Below are 19,953 nucleotides of genomic sequence, written 5' to 3' on the forward strand. Positions count from 1 at the left end.
ATGGATGGATGGATGGATGGATGGATGGATGGATGGATGGATTCATTTTCAATGTTTGTTAGTGGGGTTTTCTACCAAGTTGTGGGACAATTTGTTCTCTGCAAGCAAAGAAAAGAAGCTGAAAAGTTGGATTCCTGTTTTGTAGCAGAGATTGGCTGGGAATAAAGGAGACAGAATGATTTCTCTGTTCTGCTGAGAACTGAAGGGAAGGGAAATTACAAAGCCACAATGCTGTGTTGTGTCTTGTTGCCGCTGCAGCTACTGTGTCTATTTTTTGAACAAACTCAACACCGCCAGATGATCCTGCGCTGACAGGAGTTGCACATCAAGTTGGCAGCAGCAAAGAGGGTTTTCACCTTGTTCACATAGATTTGAAATCTTGTCTTGCATAGCTAAATCAAGTTTAAAGCTGAACAGTCTGCTTCTACACAAATTGGCAAAGTGATGGTTCTATATTAAAACCAAGAAAGGCTTACCGATTGAGCTTTTCTTGTTTCAGCTCCATATCTGCTACAGCAATCAGTTGATCTAATTTGCACTTTGTCTCTATGATCTCTGCCTCCCTGGGTGAATAAGTCCCGCCCTCTTTCTTACGCTGATGGATCCTGGAAACAAAACGTCGACAGAGCAGTTAACATCACTGGGAAAAAAAACAAAAAACTAACACGTTTAAATTATGCGGTGATGATATTATACAGTTGTTTCATGTGCTTTTGATTGCTCTCACTTGACTGAGCAACAGATAAGGAGGATGAGGAACACAGCCAGAAAGAATGACAGCAAAACACCCAGGATGATTTGTTCCTCTTTGGTCAGTAGTCCATCCGCTGCAAAGTGAGAGAGAAAGCATTAAAGCAACCTAACAACAAGCAAGAACAATATATGCTTATTATCAGAACTTTGCTTACACCCAACATCAGAATGAATTCCATCACAATGTTGGGCTTTTAATGAAGTATATGAACCTATTTTTTTCCACAGTGAACTGAAAATACGATATGCAACTTCAATTATGTTCAAGAAAGTCATTTGAAGTTTGCTTTTGGACTTTGGTTGCTTTATTATGGTATTAGAGGCAAACTAAATAAATGAGGGCTCATTTAAATTTTTTGCATAGTACTTTAAGTTCAATTCTTTCTAAGATGAGTAATTATTGCTTGGTCTTTTCTTGAAGACCTACCTGTAGTTCTGATATACTCTGAGAAATCAGAGTCTGTGTATTGGCCCTTGGTGTTCGTGGCTCTGAATTTAAACCTGTTTTTACAAAACAGCAGCAGAACAACAGGAGCTTTTTATTCTTTCAAAGCCTATTTCAATTTTTAAAAACATTTCATTGCTCGGAATGCTTCCAGCACACTCACACGTAGACAGTGTTGGGCTTCAGAGGTCCGTTGCAGAAAAGATCTGTGTCGTTCTGTCCCATGCAGCTGTCGTTCTCTCCAATCATGTAGGTTTCTGTGATGGTGTGGTTGTGCCTCAGCAGCGACGGGTCATCTCCAGACACACTGCGACCGCCTCCGACGAGCACATCCGCACCTGCTGCCCTGACCCTCGCTAAGCAGGTGGGGTTGGGGAACCCCGCGTCAGTGAAGTAAGGAGCAGGACGGTGAAAATAGGCTCTCCTCCAATTGGTCAGGTTCTCATTGTCCCTCACTGTGACAGAATAAAAGTTGGAGAATGCATGAGTGTGAGCTCTAATAATAATAATAAAAAAAGGAGAAATTCAAGTGTATTTAACTAAAAAGTGATTACTGTCATACCCCCTGACTCGGCCACGATGACCTGGATTTTTGCGATTGGTCCGTTGTCGTCACTATAGAAACAGGCAGGCATGTGGATGGTTATGCTCCTGTGGGTTACCATGGAAACCCCTCCTTGGCCCAGCACTGCTTGGGGTATTTGGGTTGGCTTGGATGGGGCTAAAACACACATGCGCACACACGCGCACACGCACACACACACACACACACGCACAAGCACACGCACACGCACACACACACACACACGCACACACACGCACACACACACACACACAGTTATCTGGGGAAACATTGCGTGTGTGAGGTTTTACCTGTTACAGCAAAAGATGAAATACATAACATGGAAATTGCCTTCATTACAGAGCTGATGTCACATTAATTGTGTCATAATGTGCCTACCCCAGAACACCTGCTCTAAAGCTACAACTCTGCGAGATAATTTTGCTAAATCACTGCAACAAAAAGAAAAGACACACCCTTGAGCACAAAGGGGCTTGTACCTTTAATCCCTGTAGTTATCTGGACTTGTGGACTGAGTGGGCTCCTGCCCGCCCCATTTCTTGCCGCAATCTACAAACAGAACAGACACATGAAATCAGGGAAGACAGCACAGAGGGGATAAGCACAGGAAGGTGTCAAACCATTTCTAAGTTAAGCCCCCAAAAGGTCTAAGGAAGTGGAAAACATGATTTTTGGGTTTTTGCTGCTTCATGAAAGCGTGAGTGTCCAGACCCATGACATGCACATTCACTGTCGGAAACACACCATGATCTGGAAGAAGAATGAAAGAGTTCTGCTGTGTTGAGGACAAAAAAGAAAACTTTTGATCATTGTCTCCCCGCTGTCAGATAAAAACCAACATGTCTCCACACATCAGACAACAGCACTGCGACCGATTGAACAGCTTTTAATCCCATACCCAACACAAGACACTCAGGTGGGAATTCATGAGGAAATCCAACCGCTTCTATTCATTTTTTTACTTGCCATTTGCTTTTGTTGTGGACTTGATTCATAAAGGTTATTGCACAAAATGCAATTGAGACCAGAAGTATACCCACACTGGATAAAAAAGAGACACATACACCTTTTTTTTCTCATTGTCTTAAGAAAAGTCAGAACAAACTTCTCTTGTTCTAGGTCAGTTAGAATTGACATAATAATGGCAGAGAGAATGCGTCAGAGATTTGCTTATTAATGTCTTCAAAAAATGGCTACATTAATATTTCCAAATAATGTTCTTTTGCTGGTGGACTTGTTTTATCGAGTGCACCAGTTCCTTCTGCAGCATAGCAACTCCACAGCATAATACTGCCTCAACTGTCATGGCGTTCGCAGGTCATTATGGCCAGTTCTTTTTATTTTCATCAGACAACAGGAAATATCTCTAAAAATGAAAGTCTTTGTTCCAGTATTCATTTGCCAACTACAGTCTGGCTTGTTTGTTTTGGAGTAATGGTTTCACGCGTCACACAGTGCACATTGGGGACTGAAACATCAGTCTCGTGAAAAATCACAATCAATCACACTATGAAGACATTTAAGAAAAACATGTATGAAGTCTGTTAATACAAAAGTAACAAAATTGCTCCATAAAAAAAAAAAAATCTCCTCCAGTCTCCCTGGTAAATGAGATGAGGTTTTTCCTCACCTGTATGCTGTAGGTGTGCCCTCCTTTAAGGCCTTCCACGAAAGCAAACAGCATGTTTGGTTCTCCGTGGATTTTATCGAGACTCATGTTTTTCACCAGCTGGTCCTTCTCATACACAAAGACGTAATAGGCAGTGATGTTTCCATTAGGCTCTTCGGGGGGACTGAAGCTCACCCTGACCAGGTTCACTCTTTCTGGGACAGCAGAGACTGTCACATTTTTGGGAGGATCTTTCGGCTCTGTACAAAAAAAATATATAACAATAAGGCATGATGTAAAAGCAAAGAAATAAGGTAAAAAATAATGATAAGGTTTTACTCCTGTACCTTCCTCCCGTGTCTGGAAGACAATAGGCCCGACGGCTTTCCCGTCACTGCCAGCATCCTCTACCGAACCAGTGAAGGCGGTGACAGTCACGGCGTAAAGGTTGAAAGCTGTTAAGTTTGTCACAAAGACTGTTGTCAACTCTTCTGGGAACCGAACTATTGAGATGTTCACACCAGGACCATCCACCTGAGGTAACAACAAAGTTCATGATGATTATTATAAATAAATTGTCATTCCATGCACAATGCAATAATCTGTGCTTCATTTGATGCTTTAAAACTCTGACCAAGGAAAGCCAATAGTTGTCTTTCCAAGTAAAGTAATGTATTATTAACTAGCTACATGTTTTGATTTTTACAGAGGTTATGGCTCAGGAAGGCGACCTGCACAAGATATGAAGTTGGTCCCGAGAGAACAGCCGGAACCTCCCACGAAATCCGGAGGCTGGTGGAGGTTGGGATCACTATAAGGTCACGAGGAGGAGCATCAGGATCTAAGGAGGGGAGAAAAGCAAAAATATGTGATTTTCTGAAATGCAGTGGCTCCATATAAGCCTGGAAACACATTAATCACACAGGACAAAACAAAATCAAAGAAATTGAGGTCATTTATTGGATTCCAAGTAAGCAAACTTTACGTGACTTTTTTTGCTTGCCTTAGTGCCTTTAGGGGACGTACGTTATTTAATTCTGAAAGTATATATTAGGTAGTAAAGTCATTATGGTAATACAGGCTGTGACACGGAATGTGTTTGCCAAAATAAGACAACTAAATCATGGTATAATCACTGCAAGCCTTGGAAAAGTACTGATAACTCTCTAATGTAATTACCACAAACTTCAGGGATTTTAAATGATAGACCAAAATAAAGAAGTACATAACAGTAAAGAGGATGGAAAAGAGCACATAGTTTTAGGTGTAAAGCAGCCTCCAAAGCTGTGAACGTCTGACAGAGTATTGTTCAATCCATCATTTGAAAATGAAAATAGTGAAATTGCAAATCCATCAAAACTGCTGCACTTCCAAAACTGGTAGGCCAGGTAAGGAGAGCATTAATCAGAGCTGCAGAGATCCAAATCTCAGAAGAGCAGAAAATCTATTGACAGGACAACTATTATCCAGACTCTCCTCAAATATTGCCTTTTTTTTGGAAGAGCAGCATAACGAAAGTCATTGCAAAAATAAAGCAATAAGGAAGTCCTGCTTGAATTTTCCCCCAGGCCATGAAGGGGACACAGTAAAAATGTGGAAAAAGATGCTTTGGTTAAATCAGACCAAGATGGCACTTTTTGCCTGCATGCACATTTTAAGAACAAACAAACAATGCACATCTCGTTGAACAAACATTACCGATCGTGAAATATTAAAGTGGGAGTATCATATTGTGAGAATGTTTGCTTGTTTGTTTTTTCAAATAGCCTTCAAGAGCCCTTTGAGGGTTGAAAAGCAATATATAAGTCTGATGTCATTTCATTTTCTTCAGGAGAAAAAAAAAACAGTCAGACTTAAACAAAAATTGGACAGATTGAAATACTGGACAACGTGTCTTTAGATTTATGATTTATGATGTTTTTTTTTTGTTTGTTTTTTTAAAAAACCTGATGTCTAAGTATGCATTAATGATTTAGGAGTGAAAAACCTGTCATTTAGAGCTATAGGGAAATGTGCAGGGATATTTTGGTAGTTTTTACTAATTTGTGACTTCGAGTTCTTTATCCTTGTAAATATGGCAATTCTATGCAAAAAGGCATTTGACCTGGAATTAGAGACACAATGGATGTCTAAAAATTGAAACTGTTTTATCACTCCAGGTAAGGTCAGAGGGGCTACAAAGAATCTGCAGGACACTGGCTTGCAGCAAAGACCCACCTTTACGCTCTCAGTTATTGACATTTTGTGTTCCAGTGCCCTGACCTGGGTTATTTTTATTTATTTATTTTTTTTAAATGTGCATATCATTCCTGCTCATTCCTGCTCTTTCCAGTCTCCATACTTAAACCCCATTGAGAGTTTGTGGTAAGATTTCATCTAATTTGATTGAGATTAAATGCAAATGCACAAAACATGCTTCAAACTTTTATTTGTGATAAGTTCCTGCACGATTATGTTGATAAAGATCGAAGCTCAGCGGTACAATATCACTATGGAGATTTAAAATTAGATACACAGATTGATGTAATAATAGCTTTAATATTAAACCTGGTGAATGAGGGCAGCTTAAGAGCAATATGAAGATGCGCCCGTGCAGGATTATTTTTAATAACCTGTTGGAAAGCATTATGCTACACTACATTAAGACTTTCAGGTGTGACCGTATGAAGGGAGAAAATATCCTATTGATTGAATTTGATTTTCTTCACATTTTTATATAGAAAGTTGTACATTCTCTATAATCTAATTAATCTGTCTGTGTACAAATCCAAAAGGTATTAGTCAAATGTTACGTGGCGCCCTGTATAGCTACCAAGTCTAATTAGACAACACATAAAGGTCACATCAATAGTTTGTGTTCCTACTTCCAGCCAGGGTGTATGCATAAATCCACTCAGCATATTCTCCAGGTCCAGCATTGGTCACAGCAGCCACTTTGAAGCGATAGCGTCTGTATTTAGCCAGGGACTGGAGGATGACACTGGCTTCTTCAGCACCATCTGAGGCATTCACTGACACATTAAAATTGTCCTCCACGCAGTGCAAGGCCATGCTGTCCTCTGGGGTTGGCAGGACAGCAGCCTGTGTGTTTGGTTCGCAAACAGCTGAAATCAGCTGAGCCACAACATGATACTCTTTCAGCAGGCCAGGAACGGAGACCGGCGCTGCCCACCGAAGTGTCACATTGGTTGCTGTGACCTCAGAGATGGACAGGAAGCGAGGAGCGGTTGGAACTGTCAGGAGGCAAAGACGAGTTAGTTTCAAATACAAAACAAACATGGTATTTTTGTGAAGAACGAAACACTTAACGTGACTAACCCGATTCAGAAAGGGTGAATGCTGTGCAGTTCAGGCCGTCTCCTGGTCCTGCAGAGTTTACCGCAACTACAGTGAATGCGTACTCTTGGTCTGGTGACAGCCCGGTCACCTTATACTGTGGTGCGTAGGCCTGGTGGGTAAAGGCTTGCACGTCGACCTCCGCTGTGATCTCGTAAAACAGGATCTGTCCATTCGGGTTGGCTGGAACTTCCCAGGACAGTTCGACAGAATCCCAGCTCAGTCCTGAGCAGGATAAATTCCCTACAGCATCGGAGACTACAGACAGGTGCAGAAGAAAGCAAGAGGCCAAATTTAATTTCAACATATTTTATAGCTATATTTAGTTCAACCAGATTTCTGCATCGGTTAAGTTTTGAAAGAGTAATTGTCTACTGGCAGATTTTCTTTACTATTAAATAATTATTATGAACTAACCTAAACAATAATTATGTTACACATATATTTTTTTTAATTGATTGCAACTTCTTCAGTATATTTTTTTGGTTCATTTTGTTGTAGCACCAAAATGATTAGCTTTTAATATCCTTGAATATTTTCATGTAATTCTTGTTTTTGTTTTCAACAATTACACAGCAATGATGGACTCTGGGTTATGTAGCCTGGTTTTTTCAAGATTTTTTCTCATTTTTATCTCCAGCTCCACAAACATCCTTCTTTGCAGAGACTTCCTTCAAAAACTTTCAAAGGCCCAGCACATTTCCACATGTTGCCATATATATTGCAGCTAAAAACTTCAGTTTTTTTCTTTGACCAATGTCTTCCTCTCCAACAAGTAAATTTAGCTGGACCTTTACATCTTAGTAGGTTAACACCTACTGCATCCAATAATCTTTAAATTCTTAGATGTTATCTCTAAACCTGTTAAATGAAGTCTGCTGTTATCAAAGGCTGAACGGCATGAATCATTTTTAAAGCACAAAATATGCGACTCCTGATTCACTGTACAGCAAGAAACCATGTTTGCATTGTGTGTATCTACGTTTGGCCCTGTGATGGATTTGTAATCTTCCCTGGGTGATCACTGCTCACAGTGACAGCTGGGATAGGCTGTCACCATCAGCCCCCACTACCCATCAGCTCTGCATACACAAAATTAATAAATGTCACTGTGAAAAAGACTCAGGGTTTTTTTTTTTTTGCTGAGAATAATTACATTTTTATGAGAAAAAAAGTTCCACAATTGTCAAGAATGTTTTTTTTTTTTCAATCTCACATTGTCCTAAAAAACAGAAACTTGTTACTAACAACTAAACTTTTTCCAGTTACAGTGAATGCCAGGTACTTTTAGCTATTTTTGGATACCACTTTTATCTCTTCATCTGAAGAGCCAATATTACACTTTTCGACCAGACTTCTTTTACTAAAACCAATTTTCATATAGTGGAAGGTGTCAGATTACTCGCAGGTTGAAAAAGTGGAGAGGATCAGAGCGTTTCAAACAGCAGCTACTGAGAGTCCAAAGTCACAGAAGTGCAAATTTTTTGGTGGACTCAGACCTCAAATGTTTCTTTGCACTTTGAGCAAAACACTTTATCGCGTCTCTATGAGAGAAACTTTTTGAAGCATTTTCCACCTATAAGCCTTATGAGCTTCCACGGCATTGCATGCATTGTAGAGCTGACTCAGACCTTTTGAAACGATAACCGCTGGAAGTAAGTTCTTTCTTCTTCTTTGTTTTTTTTTTTTTTTTTTTTTGCTGACTCTTTAGACGCATTTCTTATCAGTCACATAGACAAAATTCACATACAATACTTCACATCTATTTGAACCCACAGAAAATGTGTTTTAAAAGTTCTTATGAATACATATTTTATTGCAGTAGTTTTCTACAGCTACACCAACATTAAAGCTCTGTTTTTTTCCCTTTTTATTCTATATGTAATCTTCCTCTTTGTGCATGATCACAGAGTAAACTTTATTTCCCACAGTTACAGTTCTTTTGAACTTTGCATTTCTATTCTGATTGTAGATACAGAAAAGTTTAGGCTGGTCCTTTTCTTGTTGCCATTTTGTGACTTATGGAAATCAACGCTTATCTGCCTTAATTAAATTCCACGCTCTCTTGTCCTTTTCATTTAGAAGAGTGAGTAAGAGACACGGGCCTTTTCTCTCATAGCATATTTAAACTTAAGCGAAACATAAAGTTGTATTTAACTAATTAGAAAATCAAAGTAATGTATATCAACATCAAAAAATAAAGTTTAAACGCTTTGTCTAACCATCCGAGCAGTCACGTTTTTTGAAGGGTAGAATGTAGAAAGACAGATAAATCAAAAGCTTTGCTCTTTTTCAGCAGTTTTTTTTTTCACCTCAACAGATCACAGCTGCGCTCCCATTACTGCAGATAAGGTTCCAATCTGTCTAACCATTTCCCGCTGTACCTTAACGTCAAGGAACAAGGCAGATATTTAAACTCCTCCACTTAAAGTAGACCCTGGCCTGGAGGAAGGGCTCCACTTTCTTCTGGGGTTAAAATTAGAGAAACTGTTTGTCGTTAATTGCAGAAGCAGATTTCTACTGCAACACTTTGCAGTTCTCAAACAGTGAGCTTTGAAGATTTTTGTATTATTATTATTTATTTTGCCATCCTCTTCACTATGCATGTTGAAAAGATAAAAATAGGTTCTCACCCAGCTTTGCTTGACACTGTTCCAGTTATTTTAAGTTTTTGTAGTCACCAATTTTATATTTATGTATAGACAAGTTTAGTCAAGCTTAGTTTTTCACAGATTTATTATCAAGTTTGCCTCACTTATAAATAAGGTTTTTGGAGCTTTCCCATCTTGAAGAGGGGCCACAAGAAAACAGACATCTGTGTTTTATAGAGTAAGGAAACGGAAAGATTTTTTATTTTTTTTACAAATAACAGTTTTTTCCAACGCTTTAATCAAGATTAAAACATTAATTATAAATGCCTCAGTTGCAACCAGTTTACAAAAATTGTTACTTAGATCTTTCATGAGAAAAAAACAGTCTCTCTTAAATTTTTTTTTTCGGTTTGAGATTACCATATTGCATCTTTACTGCACAACCTGCAAATGCACTTCAAAGAAAGTGACAATAGTTAAGGATCGCCCCATTCTCCCCTTAAGGTTACAGGTAAAATAAGATGTCTTGTAAACAAACTGAAATAAAACAGTTTTTATTGCTAAAATCCTATTTGCCCCAAGATGTCTTTTTTTTTTAAAGCAAACGTGTACTAAATACCTTTCACACTAAAGGAACGTGGGTCTGTGTGACTCTCCCCAGTGTGTGTTTTACCTGACTCATTGGTTGTGAAGGTCACAGGGCTGCTGAATTGATTCCCATGGCCCACTCTGGTGTAACTGTACACACTGATCTCATAGGAGCTGTGAGGCCTGAAGCCTGACAGCTGCTCTGTGGTCGACGAACCAGAGGAATTCTGCATTTGTTCCAACACACAACCAAATAAAACACACATACAAGATTAAGATATCCAGATTCACTGATGGAGTGGATAAGATCAGTGCATCAGCATAGAAATGCACGCGTGCGTTTAAGGATAATATTACCGCAAAGCAATACGTGGAGTGTGAAATTACCCCACGTACGTGCGCATTCTTCCTGAGTGGTTCTGTGGAGTGTGCGTATGTGCCTGCGTGTGTGTGTGTGTTGGGTTGTGTGTGTTCTGTTGTTATTGTGAAGGAGCTTTCAGTGTGTGAAATTAACAGTACCCGATGTGTGACGGTTTGTGTGATGAAGTCTCGGATCCGGAATCCGTACTTTATCACCACTCCATTAGGCTCCAGAGGAGGCTCCCAGGTCAACCAMACGGAAACGGCTGTGTGGTTGTATATAGTCAAGTTACGGGGAGGGGAGGAAGGACCTGGAGGGAAAAGACAGCACAGAAAAAACAAAAAACAAAATAGAAAATTATTACCTTGACTTCACGCTTATAGAAATCTTTGGGATCTGGTTTCTAACTGACCGGCTTCATCAGTGTGAAGCTGCACAAGCAGGCTGGGCCCTGCGCCTTTACGCGTTGAAGCTATGATGGTGAGGTTGTAAGCCGTAAACGACGCTAGGTTAGTGAGGATGACAGATGTGTCGGGGACTTGCGTTGTGTTTGTGCCCCCAGGTCCAGACAAAGTGAGGGTGTACTCTGTTATTTCTCCATTAGCCTCCAGAGGGCGTTGCCACACCACAGCGATGGAGGAGGAAGAAAGGTTTCTAGTTGACAACAGCAACGGAGGAGAACTGGGAACTAAAGAGAGAAACATACAATCATCAGTGCTGCTGTCTGTGTGTCTGTGTATATACAGCCATGATGTTGCTTATGTGATGTTTTGTTATTAAAACCACAAATTTTATTGTATTTTATTTGAATGCCATGTGACCAACCAGCACAAAGTAGTGCAGAAATGTAAATGATTAAAATCGCGACAACTGTAGTCAACTGTGTGAAGTTCTGGTTTCCGCTATACCAGCTTGACAGACCATAATGAGTTCCACGAATGAGAATGCAGTATAGTAAATTTGGATGTTGAAATCATAAAAATAAATACACTCACTGTCATCATCTGTTCTCAGGTACATGGTGCTGGTTTGATTGTAGGCAGGACCAGCTCCCGTTGCTGGAGTAACAGTCAGTACATATGGAAAATACTTCCTCAGTCTGGTAAACAGGAAAACATTCTCGGTGGTGTTTTGCTTGATGGTCTTGTTCACAGCCATGGTCCCTGTGCTGCTCATGTTCGGGAATATGCCAGCCTCCTGCAAGGTGAGGATGTAGTAGGGACGGCCGTTTGGCTCGGAGGGAGGATCCCAGCTCACAATGATGATCGTGGAGCTGAAGATCTGAGCTGTCAGGTTTGAGACCGGRTCACTCGGCACTGCAAAAGGAAAMAGGTAAGACGGTGTTACCTTTACTGAACGTTGCTTAAAACACCAAACACAATTAAGGAGAATTTATTATCACGAAGGTGTCCATCATTAAAACACAGTACAACAGGAAATAAACAGCAAAACAGTTAGGGCGTCATGTAAAGTATTCTTTCAAGTTAGTGGTCATAATTTCATTTACATTTATCAGAACAATTGAAATTTGCATTAACATTACAGAAATACAGCAGAGTTGAACAGAAAACAGCTACTGCATAATATCAACAGCGCAATGTGAAATGCACACGGGGGACTTTGAAGTAAAAGTTGCACACTGAAAATTTAGAGAAGTAAGAACGAAAGATAAAAAGAAATACTCATCCTGTTCTTCTCAGCTCCTTTAGAAACACTTTATCATACACAGAGTAGAAAAGAGTTAAACAAAAGGGAAATCAAGCGGATGTCAAAGATCTAGATAATCATAAAAAAAATAATGGTTATAAGGAGTCTATGACCCGGTGAGTCAGCCCCTGCTGGGCTTGGCTGTGCAGGAGGGACAAGTTGCCCGGGAGGTCCGATCTTTGGCTGATAGTGGAGCAACTGGAGCACAGGCAGAGATACAGGGTCAGTATGAACATACGGAGACAGCGAATACTTCAAAAACAAAATGTCAACATTACAAAATGGCAGCAAAATCTGTTTTCTACAAAGTCTGGCGGAAGTCTGCACCATTTTTCCCAAAATCACATAAAAACCTAGAGAATAATTTTAGGTACAAAAAACGAAATTAAATGTTGAATATAAATATAGCCAATTTCATTCACCTTGGAAACACTACTTTGGCACCACAAAACCAAATAAACGTTCAAAAAGCTAGTCAGTTCTCTGTTTCTTCCAAAGTTACTCCTTATTTTTAGTTTTTTAATCCCTCACTTCTTTTTTATTTGTCATGCATAAAATGCCATTCTGTCACAGCCAAACAGTCCAACATACTGACAGTTATCTCCAGCCACTGCCTGCCTGGAAGTCTCTTTATTGCAGAGTTTTTATGTAATTTTATTTCAAGGTAAGAGAAGATGTGGAAAAAAAAGAGTGCAGACTTGCCCTCAAGAAGTGCTGTGAATTATTACTCATATTTTCTAGCCTTAAATGGAATATAAAATAGGTATTTTGATATATTTTTTTTATAATTCTATGGAGATATATGCAGACTGCGGTTTGTTTGTGTTTCTGACTGACCGTCTTCTGGTAAGAGCAGGTTTATAGGTTCTGACTGGACCCCTCCGTCACCCTGTACGGTGCTCGACGTCATCCATAGGGTGTAGTTGCTGCCTCCTATCAGTCGAGTCAGGGTGTAGATGAAGGGCGAGTCAGGGAGGTAACGGGGTGGTAAGTCTGGCACTCGAACTCTCTGTGGGGAAAAAAATAGTTATTTCCACAAACTGAGTCAGGCTTTTCCGCATTTGCACAAAGTAGTCTGTGTACAGAGACGTGTGAGAAATAAACAAGAAAGGTATTGATCGACACAAGACGCAGCTGAATTTGTCATCCCTCCTAAAATGAGATGGATTTCTTTCTGGAGTCATGGATCAAAAGCTGAAAAGAAGAAATCAGAGCAGTGTTTTGGTATAAAATGCATACAGTGAAGGTAATGACAAATATCCATCACTGCTACTGTAAATAAGAGTCAACATGTGTCATTTAAACCCAGTATAAGTTTATGAAAGCCTCAGAGATCCGTTCAAGATCAGTGAGGAGCATCCTAAACTCTGAAGAGCACATCAGACAGATCAGGGAAAATGTTGTTCTATCTCTTCTTTAAAAGTAGAAATCATATGGTACAACTGTATATCTAATAAAGAAATGGCTGTCCAGAAAAACTAACAGACTTAAAATAAATGTTAGAATTTCTTCTGGAGGGACAGGTAAGAGGATTAAACTTATCTGAGGAGCTAAAACAGGGCAAAGTATTTTATAGATTGCAAAAAACTTGAAATTAGGCAGAAGGTTCATCCACCAGCAGGAGAACGAAGCTAAACGTGCTGCGAGTGTTACAGTACGAGGATTCAGACCAATACATATCTGTGTGTTATGATGGCTTGCAGATGTAGTAGCACTAAAATGTAGTTCTACAAAGTACTGAACCAGGAAGGCTGAAGACAAATTCAGCATTATACTTGAAAATTAAATATCACCGTTCTTTTACTTCCACAGTTGTGGACTTCTTTGTGTGGGTCTATTAGAGAACACGTGTAAAACTACTTAATGCAAGGCAGGTATTTCTATGACCTCTCGCAGCTTTTCCTACAAAGTCAAAATGCTGAAAAAAGAAAAAGAAGATATTTGGGAAAACATAAGAAAAGCAATTCATCACAACCGTACAGCAGCCAAGTGCTGAGCAGGGAGAACTGTAAATTTAAGCTACCCTACCCAAAGCCTTAAAACTTGTGATTTACCTTTTCTATCACAGTCCTGTTATTGGTGTAGTAAATAGTGTAGTGCACAATGATTCCATTTGGTTCAGTCGGTGGTTGCCACATCAAGGTGACAGAGGAAGCGGTCACATTTACAACCGTCACATTCTGTGGCGGGTCAAATGGCTCTGAAAGACGAGACAGGAGACTGACACAACATCATGTAGAAAATGCACAAAGAAAAGTTCATTTTGTATGCGAGGCAGCGAATAAAGCCAGCTGTCACAGTGTGCGGTACCTGCTTCTGTGGTGGTGAAGCTGATATAGATCAGCACTCCTCCGTCTCCCAGTCTGGTCCAGCTGGAGACAGAGGCGTTGTAGCGACTCTCTGAGTCCACATTAATAACCACAGACGTCTCTGTCACATTCTGCCACGTCTCAGCAGTTTCATTCCTAACAAAGGAAAAAGAAAAAAAAAAACAACTCATGCCACACAGTCATGTTCTTTCTTACCAATTTCTTACTTTTAAATAAAATGAGTAATTATGTTTTCTAGACTCACCAAACTCTGACTATGTAGTAGAGTATTTCTGAGTTGGCATTAAGTGGTGGCTCCCATGACAGCTCTACCTCATAGTCAGACAACTTCCTGGCTTGGAGGAACTGAGGGGGGGTGTCTGGAGCTGAGATGCAGGAGAAAAACTTTCCAGTGATGCACAACAAACAACTGAAAAGTTGGGTGGATCAACTTCTCAAAGATTTGGCAAGGGTGCAAGGAAGAAAGCTGTGACTGCTCCAAGAAAAATGCCAAGAGAGGAATGGAATAGTCTCCTGAAATGCAAAAACTATTAGTTTAGTTTTTTCCTCTTATTGTAACAATGAGTCTGGATAAGACATACGGGGATCTTGTAGGCTGAGAAACCTGCGATGTAACATCATTAGCGTTAGCTGAAGCACAGAGACGCACCCTTGCAAGAAGGTCTGATTTGATCAGAGAAGACGTCATCTCACAAGGACCTGAAAGTGAACCCAAGCCCTGCCCTTTTCTCAATGCCAGCCCCCTTGCCCATCCCTCTCACCATCCTCGAGTGTGGTGATGTTGAGTGGCTCGCTGCTGTAGTTTCCTGGCCCTGCTCGAGTGTGTGCTTGAACCACGATGCGGTACTGAGCGTACTTCCCCAGGTGGGTGATGTGGAGGGAGTTGGTCGGTGAGGTGAGGTTCAGGTGATGGGAGGCGTTCCAGAGCTCCAGGTTGTAGTGAGTAACAATGCCGTTTGGCTGCAGAGGAGCGTACCACGACACATTCACCTCACTGGGGCTGATTGACTCGTAGGAAAGTCCATATGGAGGACTGCCTGGAACTGCAGAGGGGATACAAACAGGGTCTGGTATAGTTTCTAGTTGTTCTTCCATGTGTGTATTTGTGAAAACTGCCTTGCAGGGATTGTATATTTTAAACCTTTCCACATTTTGTCATGTTACAACCACAAATCTCAAAGTCATTTATTGGGATTGCATGTGACAGTAGAAAGCATAGTTTATGTTTCCTTTTTCTTGGAACAGTGGAAAAGAAAAGGCAAAGACACAGAAACATTTTTTTATTTTTTGCCACATGGATCAAAGTCATTGAGCTGAAAGTAATGATGATGACAGAAGAATTTGATTTCCAGATATAACGTATTATTAAGGTACTAGGGAATTAAAATGACAACAAAAACGGGTTTAAAGAAAGACAAACATTTTCCATTCTAAGCTGTATTTATCAGTGAAACTCTTGCCCTGACAGGTGTCCATCAGCTTTAACTGCCTGTGATGCCAGTTTAGACTCGTACCATTTTAAAGTTGCAATTATGGGCCACACAAAAACTCTCCCTTGGGCTGCAAATGGCCCACAGGCCAGACTTTGAGCACCCACGTGCACCCATTAGAGTGGCCCAGTCAAAGTCAAGATTTCAAATCTAGTGCAAGACATAACATAGATTTGCATAGATGTTTATCCAATCGGACTGAGCCCGAGGAACTTTGCAAAGAAGAATCGACATACGTACATTTTCTGCTTTTTCTATTTTGTTTTTTTGTTTTCTGTCAAATCATATCCAAATAATACACATTTGAGTTGGAAGTTATAACATGACAAATCATGGCCAGGGTCAAGAGGCTTAAAAGCTATTGTACATCCTTCAACACACCATCTTCTCCAGAGAGCAGGTTCAACGTTTCGGACGTTTGGTTGCCGTTGCCGTAGCGAGTGTATGCCCTCACAGACACGTTGTAAAACGAGAACGGCTTTAAACTGGTCAGAGTGACTCTGTTTGAAGTGGTGTTCATCACTGCAAAGTAGGAGTCGTTTTCATAGAAGACCTCATAGTACTGGATCACTCCATTAGCTTTCTCTGGAGCCGACCAGGTCAGAGAGGCTGTAGAGGGGCTCGTTTCAACCACTGAGAGATTTTCAGGAGGGGAGTCGGGCTCTGAGAAAAACATGGGCAGCATATTACCCAGAGAGGATTTAAAGATTTTTTTAAGATAAAATGACAAACACAGAATCCAGGCACTTAATATCCTTGACATTTTGAGAAGGAAAATCTTTCTTTTTTTTTTACTGCAATAGCTTAATAATCTTTTCAACTGTGAAAATTAAATAGAAATTGTGTATGTCTGATTATTTCATACCATCCTCTAAAGTAAAAACAAAAACATCATCCTCCTCTGACAGAGTGCTCTCTCCCACAGCTGTAGATGCAGCTATGCGTAGCTTGTAGCCCGTGTGCTTGTCCAGATCTACACATCAAACCAGACAAAAAAAAAGAAAAAAAAACATGCATCAACATGTATTCTCTAGACTCCAAAGTACATAGTCTTGAAAAGAGAAATCAGCACAATATATTGATATTTTCTCATGGAATGAACTCTGAATGAACTCTGTACCTGATATTAATATGCTGGTGGTGTTAGCAACCCACTTCATGGTTTGATTGCTACGCAGATTGAGGCCATATACGCTGTAATGTGTGATCCGCCCATTGGGATTGAGTGGTGGGACCCAATTCACAAGAATTGATGTGGAGCTCATATTTTGATAGGACACTTCAAGCACTGAGCTGGGAACTAGAAGGAAAATGCAAGAAGTTACTGCAGGGAAAGAAACTCTTGCTTTAGGCCGTGCTCCCAAAAGGGTTCCCTCCTGTTTTCATACCCTGCTCACTGGTCTTCTCAGTGGTATCTGCAGCAGGTCCCTCCCCAGCAGTGGTGGAGGCAGTGACTCTGAACACATATTCAGTAAAAGGATTCAGATCTGACACCAAGTACGAAAGCTCCTTGGACAAAACGTCCACCACTTCTTGTCTTACGGTAACACCTGGGTCAGGGATTAAGAGCACACGTTGTTCATGAGGGTACATACAAAGTAAAGTGAAACATGTAGTATATGGAGCAGTTGGTGCACCTGGAGTTCCTGTTACTGCTCCACTGCGTGTCAAAACGTTCCCAGTAAATGAAACATCACGTGTGGACAGGCGCAGCTGACCTGGAGTAAGACCCAAGGCGGACGTTGCCGAGGTCACCGCGTCTGTGCGTGACTGCTCCGTGAGCCAGGGCGGATGGGTATTACGTGGCACAGACGTCACGGGCAGAGCGGATGTCCTAGAGCTGACATTGTCAAAAGACTGAGTAATGCTTTCTGAATCATAACCTGGGCTGGACTCATCTGCGATTGCAAGGTGGAGGGTATGCTGAAAATCAGTGTTGGCAGTGTGATCAGTGCTTCTGCTTTCTGAGCGAGCAAAGCTGGAGGCAGTCATTCCAGTGGGCAGAGTGCGGGCTGAAACTGTAGCCGTAAAAGTCGGCGGCGACGTGACCGAACTGAGCTCATCAGATCTCTTTCTCCGCCTCAGAGTGTTGTCGCCATTTGGAGGAAGTGTTTCATTTTCGTGTGAATCGGTTATATTCTGAGGGGAAGAAAGAAAAGCAAGATAGAAAAGTTTAATTTTACTTAGGAATCAATTGATGAGTGCAGTAAAATGTATTCAAGGTTTTGGAATAACAGCTCCGATTTACTACTTTTGATTAGCATATTTACACGTAATGGAAGTTCAATACCAGCAGTAAAGCTGAATGTATAGGTAGGCTTGCAAGAAATACCTGTTAGAATTCAGAATGTCAGAATAAAACACATTTAAAGAAAATAAAGTAATTGTAATTCTTCTGCAAACGTACATTATTTTAACATTTGTGGCAATGAAAATATTTAACTTGTCATGTTTACAGAGTCTCTTCTCGGGCTGCCACCTTATCGGGGTGGAGGGGTTTGAGTGTTGCGATGATCCTAGGAGCTTTGCTGTCTGGGGCTTTATGCCCCTGGTAGGGTCACCCAAGGCAGACAGGTCCTAGGTGAGGAACCAGACAAAGTGCAGCCCRAAGACCCCTTATGATGCACAACAACCTTGGATCTAGCGTTCCCTCGCCCGGACGGGGGTCACTGGGGCCCCACTTTGGAGCCAGGCCTGGAGGTGGGGCACGATGGCGAGCGCCTGGTGGCCGGGCTTTTACCCATGGAGCCTGGCCGGGCTCAGCCCGAAGAGGAGACGTGGGTCCCCCTTCCAATGGGCTCACCACCCGTTGAAGGGGCCAAAGGGGTCAGGTGCAGTGTTTAACAGGCGGCAGCTGAGGGAGGGGACACTGGCGGCCTGAGCCTCCGCCGCAGAAGCTGGCTCTTGGGACGTGGAACGTCACCTCTCTGGTGGGGAAGGAACCAGAGCTAGTGTGCGAGGCTGAGAGGTTCCGGCTAGAAATAGTTGGCCTCACCTTGACGCATGGCTCTGGTTCTGGAACCAGTCTCCTTGAGAGGGGCTGGACGTACTTCCACTCTGGAGTTGGCCACGGAGAGAGGCGCCGGGCAGGAGTGGGCATACTTGTTGCCCCCCATCTCGGCGCCTGTACGTTGGGATTTACCCTGGTGAACGAGAGGGTAGCCTCCCTCCGCCTACGGGTGGGTGGACGGGTTCTGACTGTTGTCTGTGCTTACGGGCCGAACAACAGTTAAGATTACCCACCCTTTTTGGAGTCCTTAGAGGGGGTACTGGAGAGTGCCCCTCCTGGGAACTCCCTTGTTCTACTGGGGGACTTCAACGCTCACGTGGGCAATGACAGTGAGACCTGGAGGGGCATGGTTGGGAGGAACGAGTTGGCTCCGGTGGTGGGGGAGGAAGCCGGTCAGACCTGGCAGGCCCAAATGTGTAGTGAGGGTCTGCTGGGAACGTCTGGTGGAGTCCCCTGTGAGACGGAGCTTTAACTCCCATCTCCGGCAGAACTTCGAACACGTTCCGGGGGAGGTTGGGGACATTGAGTCTGAGTGGACCATGTTCAGTGCCTCCATTGCCGAGGCAGCTTATCGGAGCTGCGGCTGCAAGATTGTTGGTGCCTGTTGTAGCGGCAACCCTGGAACCCGTTGGTGGACACCTTCGGTGAGGGATGCTGTCAAGCTGAAGAAGGAGTCCTACCGGGCCTTTTTGGCCTTTGGGACTCCAGAATCAGCTGATGGGTACCAGTGGGCGAAGCGGCATGCAGCTCGGGTGGTCACTGAGGCAAAAGCTTGGGCGTGGGAGGAGTTTGGAGAGGCCATGGAGAAAGACTTCCGTATGGCTTCGAGGCGATTCTGGTCCGCCATCCGGTGTCTCAGGAGGGGGAAGCAGTGCAGCACCAATACTGTTTATAGTGGGGATGGTGTGCTGCTGACCTCAACTCGGGACGTTGTGGGCCGGTGGGCGGAATACTTCGAAGACCTCCTCAATTCCACCAACATGCTTTCTGTTGAGGAAGCTGAGCCTGGGGACTATAGGTTGGGCTCTCCAGTCTCTGGGGATGAGGTTGCCGAGGTGGTCAAAAAGCTCCTAGGTGGCAGGGCGCCGGGGGTGGATGAGATCCGCCCGGAGTTCCTTAAGGCTCTGGATGCTGTAAGGTTGTGTTGGCT

At 42.1% G+C, this 19,953-nt stretch overlaps 1 protein-coding gene across 4 annotated transcripts in view; it reads right to left on the bottom strand.

Annotated features, from left to right (window-relative positions):
* Window positions 1-19,953, bottom strand: part of ptprq (protein tyrosine phosphatase receptor type Q) — a 43,033-nt gene that overhangs the window by 8,104 nt on the left and 14,976 nt on the right. For 3 of the 4 annotated variants that reach the window (XM_017305544.1, XM_008412413.2, XM_008412410.1), the window contains 25 exons: window positions 17,431-17,932; window positions 17,182-17,343; window positions 16,914-17,093; window positions 16,659-16,766; window positions 16,175-16,456; window positions 15,065-15,346; window positions 14,548-14,668; window positions 14,284-14,438; window positions 14,028-14,173; window positions 12,811-12,982; window positions 11,262-11,582; window positions 10,679-10,954; window positions 10,425-10,576; window positions 9,991-10,132; window positions 6,709-6,984; window positions 6,255-6,623; window positions 4,122-4,231; window positions 3,738-3,924; window positions 3,412-3,650; window positions 2,261-2,330; window positions 1,761-1,919; window positions 1,362-1,653; window positions 1,181-1,254; window positions 728-827; window positions 477-605 (listed from right to left, as the gene is read on the bottom strand). In XM_017305544.1, coding sequence (XP_017161033.1) covers window positions 477-605; window positions 728-827; window positions 1,181-1,254; window positions 1,362-1,653; window positions 1,761-1,919; window positions 2,261-2,330; window positions 3,412-3,650; window positions 3,738-3,924; window positions 4,122-4,231; window positions 6,255-6,623; window positions 6,709-6,984; window positions 9,991-10,132; window positions 10,425-10,576; window positions 10,679-10,954; window positions 11,262-11,582; window positions 12,811-12,982; window positions 14,028-14,173; window positions 14,284-14,438; window positions 14,548-14,668; window positions 15,065-15,346; window positions 16,175-16,456; window positions 16,659-16,766; window positions 16,914-17,093; window positions 17,182-17,343; window positions 17,431-17,932 — 5,006 coding nt within the window. The remainder of the gene's footprint in view (window positions 1-476; window positions 606-727; window positions 828-1,180; window positions 1,255-1,361; window positions 1,654-1,760; window positions 1,920-2,260; window positions 2,331-3,411; window positions 3,651-3,737; window positions 3,925-4,121; window positions 4,232-6,254; window positions 6,624-6,708; window positions 6,985-9,990; window positions 10,133-10,424; window positions 10,577-10,678; window positions 10,955-11,261; window positions 11,583-12,810; window positions 12,983-14,027; window positions 14,174-14,283; window positions 14,439-14,547; window positions 14,669-15,064; window positions 15,347-16,174; window positions 16,457-16,658; window positions 16,767-16,913; window positions 17,094-17,181; window positions 17,344-17,430; window positions 17,933-19,953) is intronic. The other variant, XM_008412412.1, reaches the window with a different exon arrangement.

The sequence above is a fragment of the Poecilia reticulata genome, linkage group LG6, assembly GCF_000633615.1.
Source record: "Poecilia reticulata strain Guanapo linkage group LG6, Guppy_female_1.0+MT, whole genome shotgun sequence".
NCBI lineage: Eukaryota > Metazoa > Chordata > Actinopteri > Cyprinodontiformes > Poeciliidae > Poecilia > Poecilia reticulata.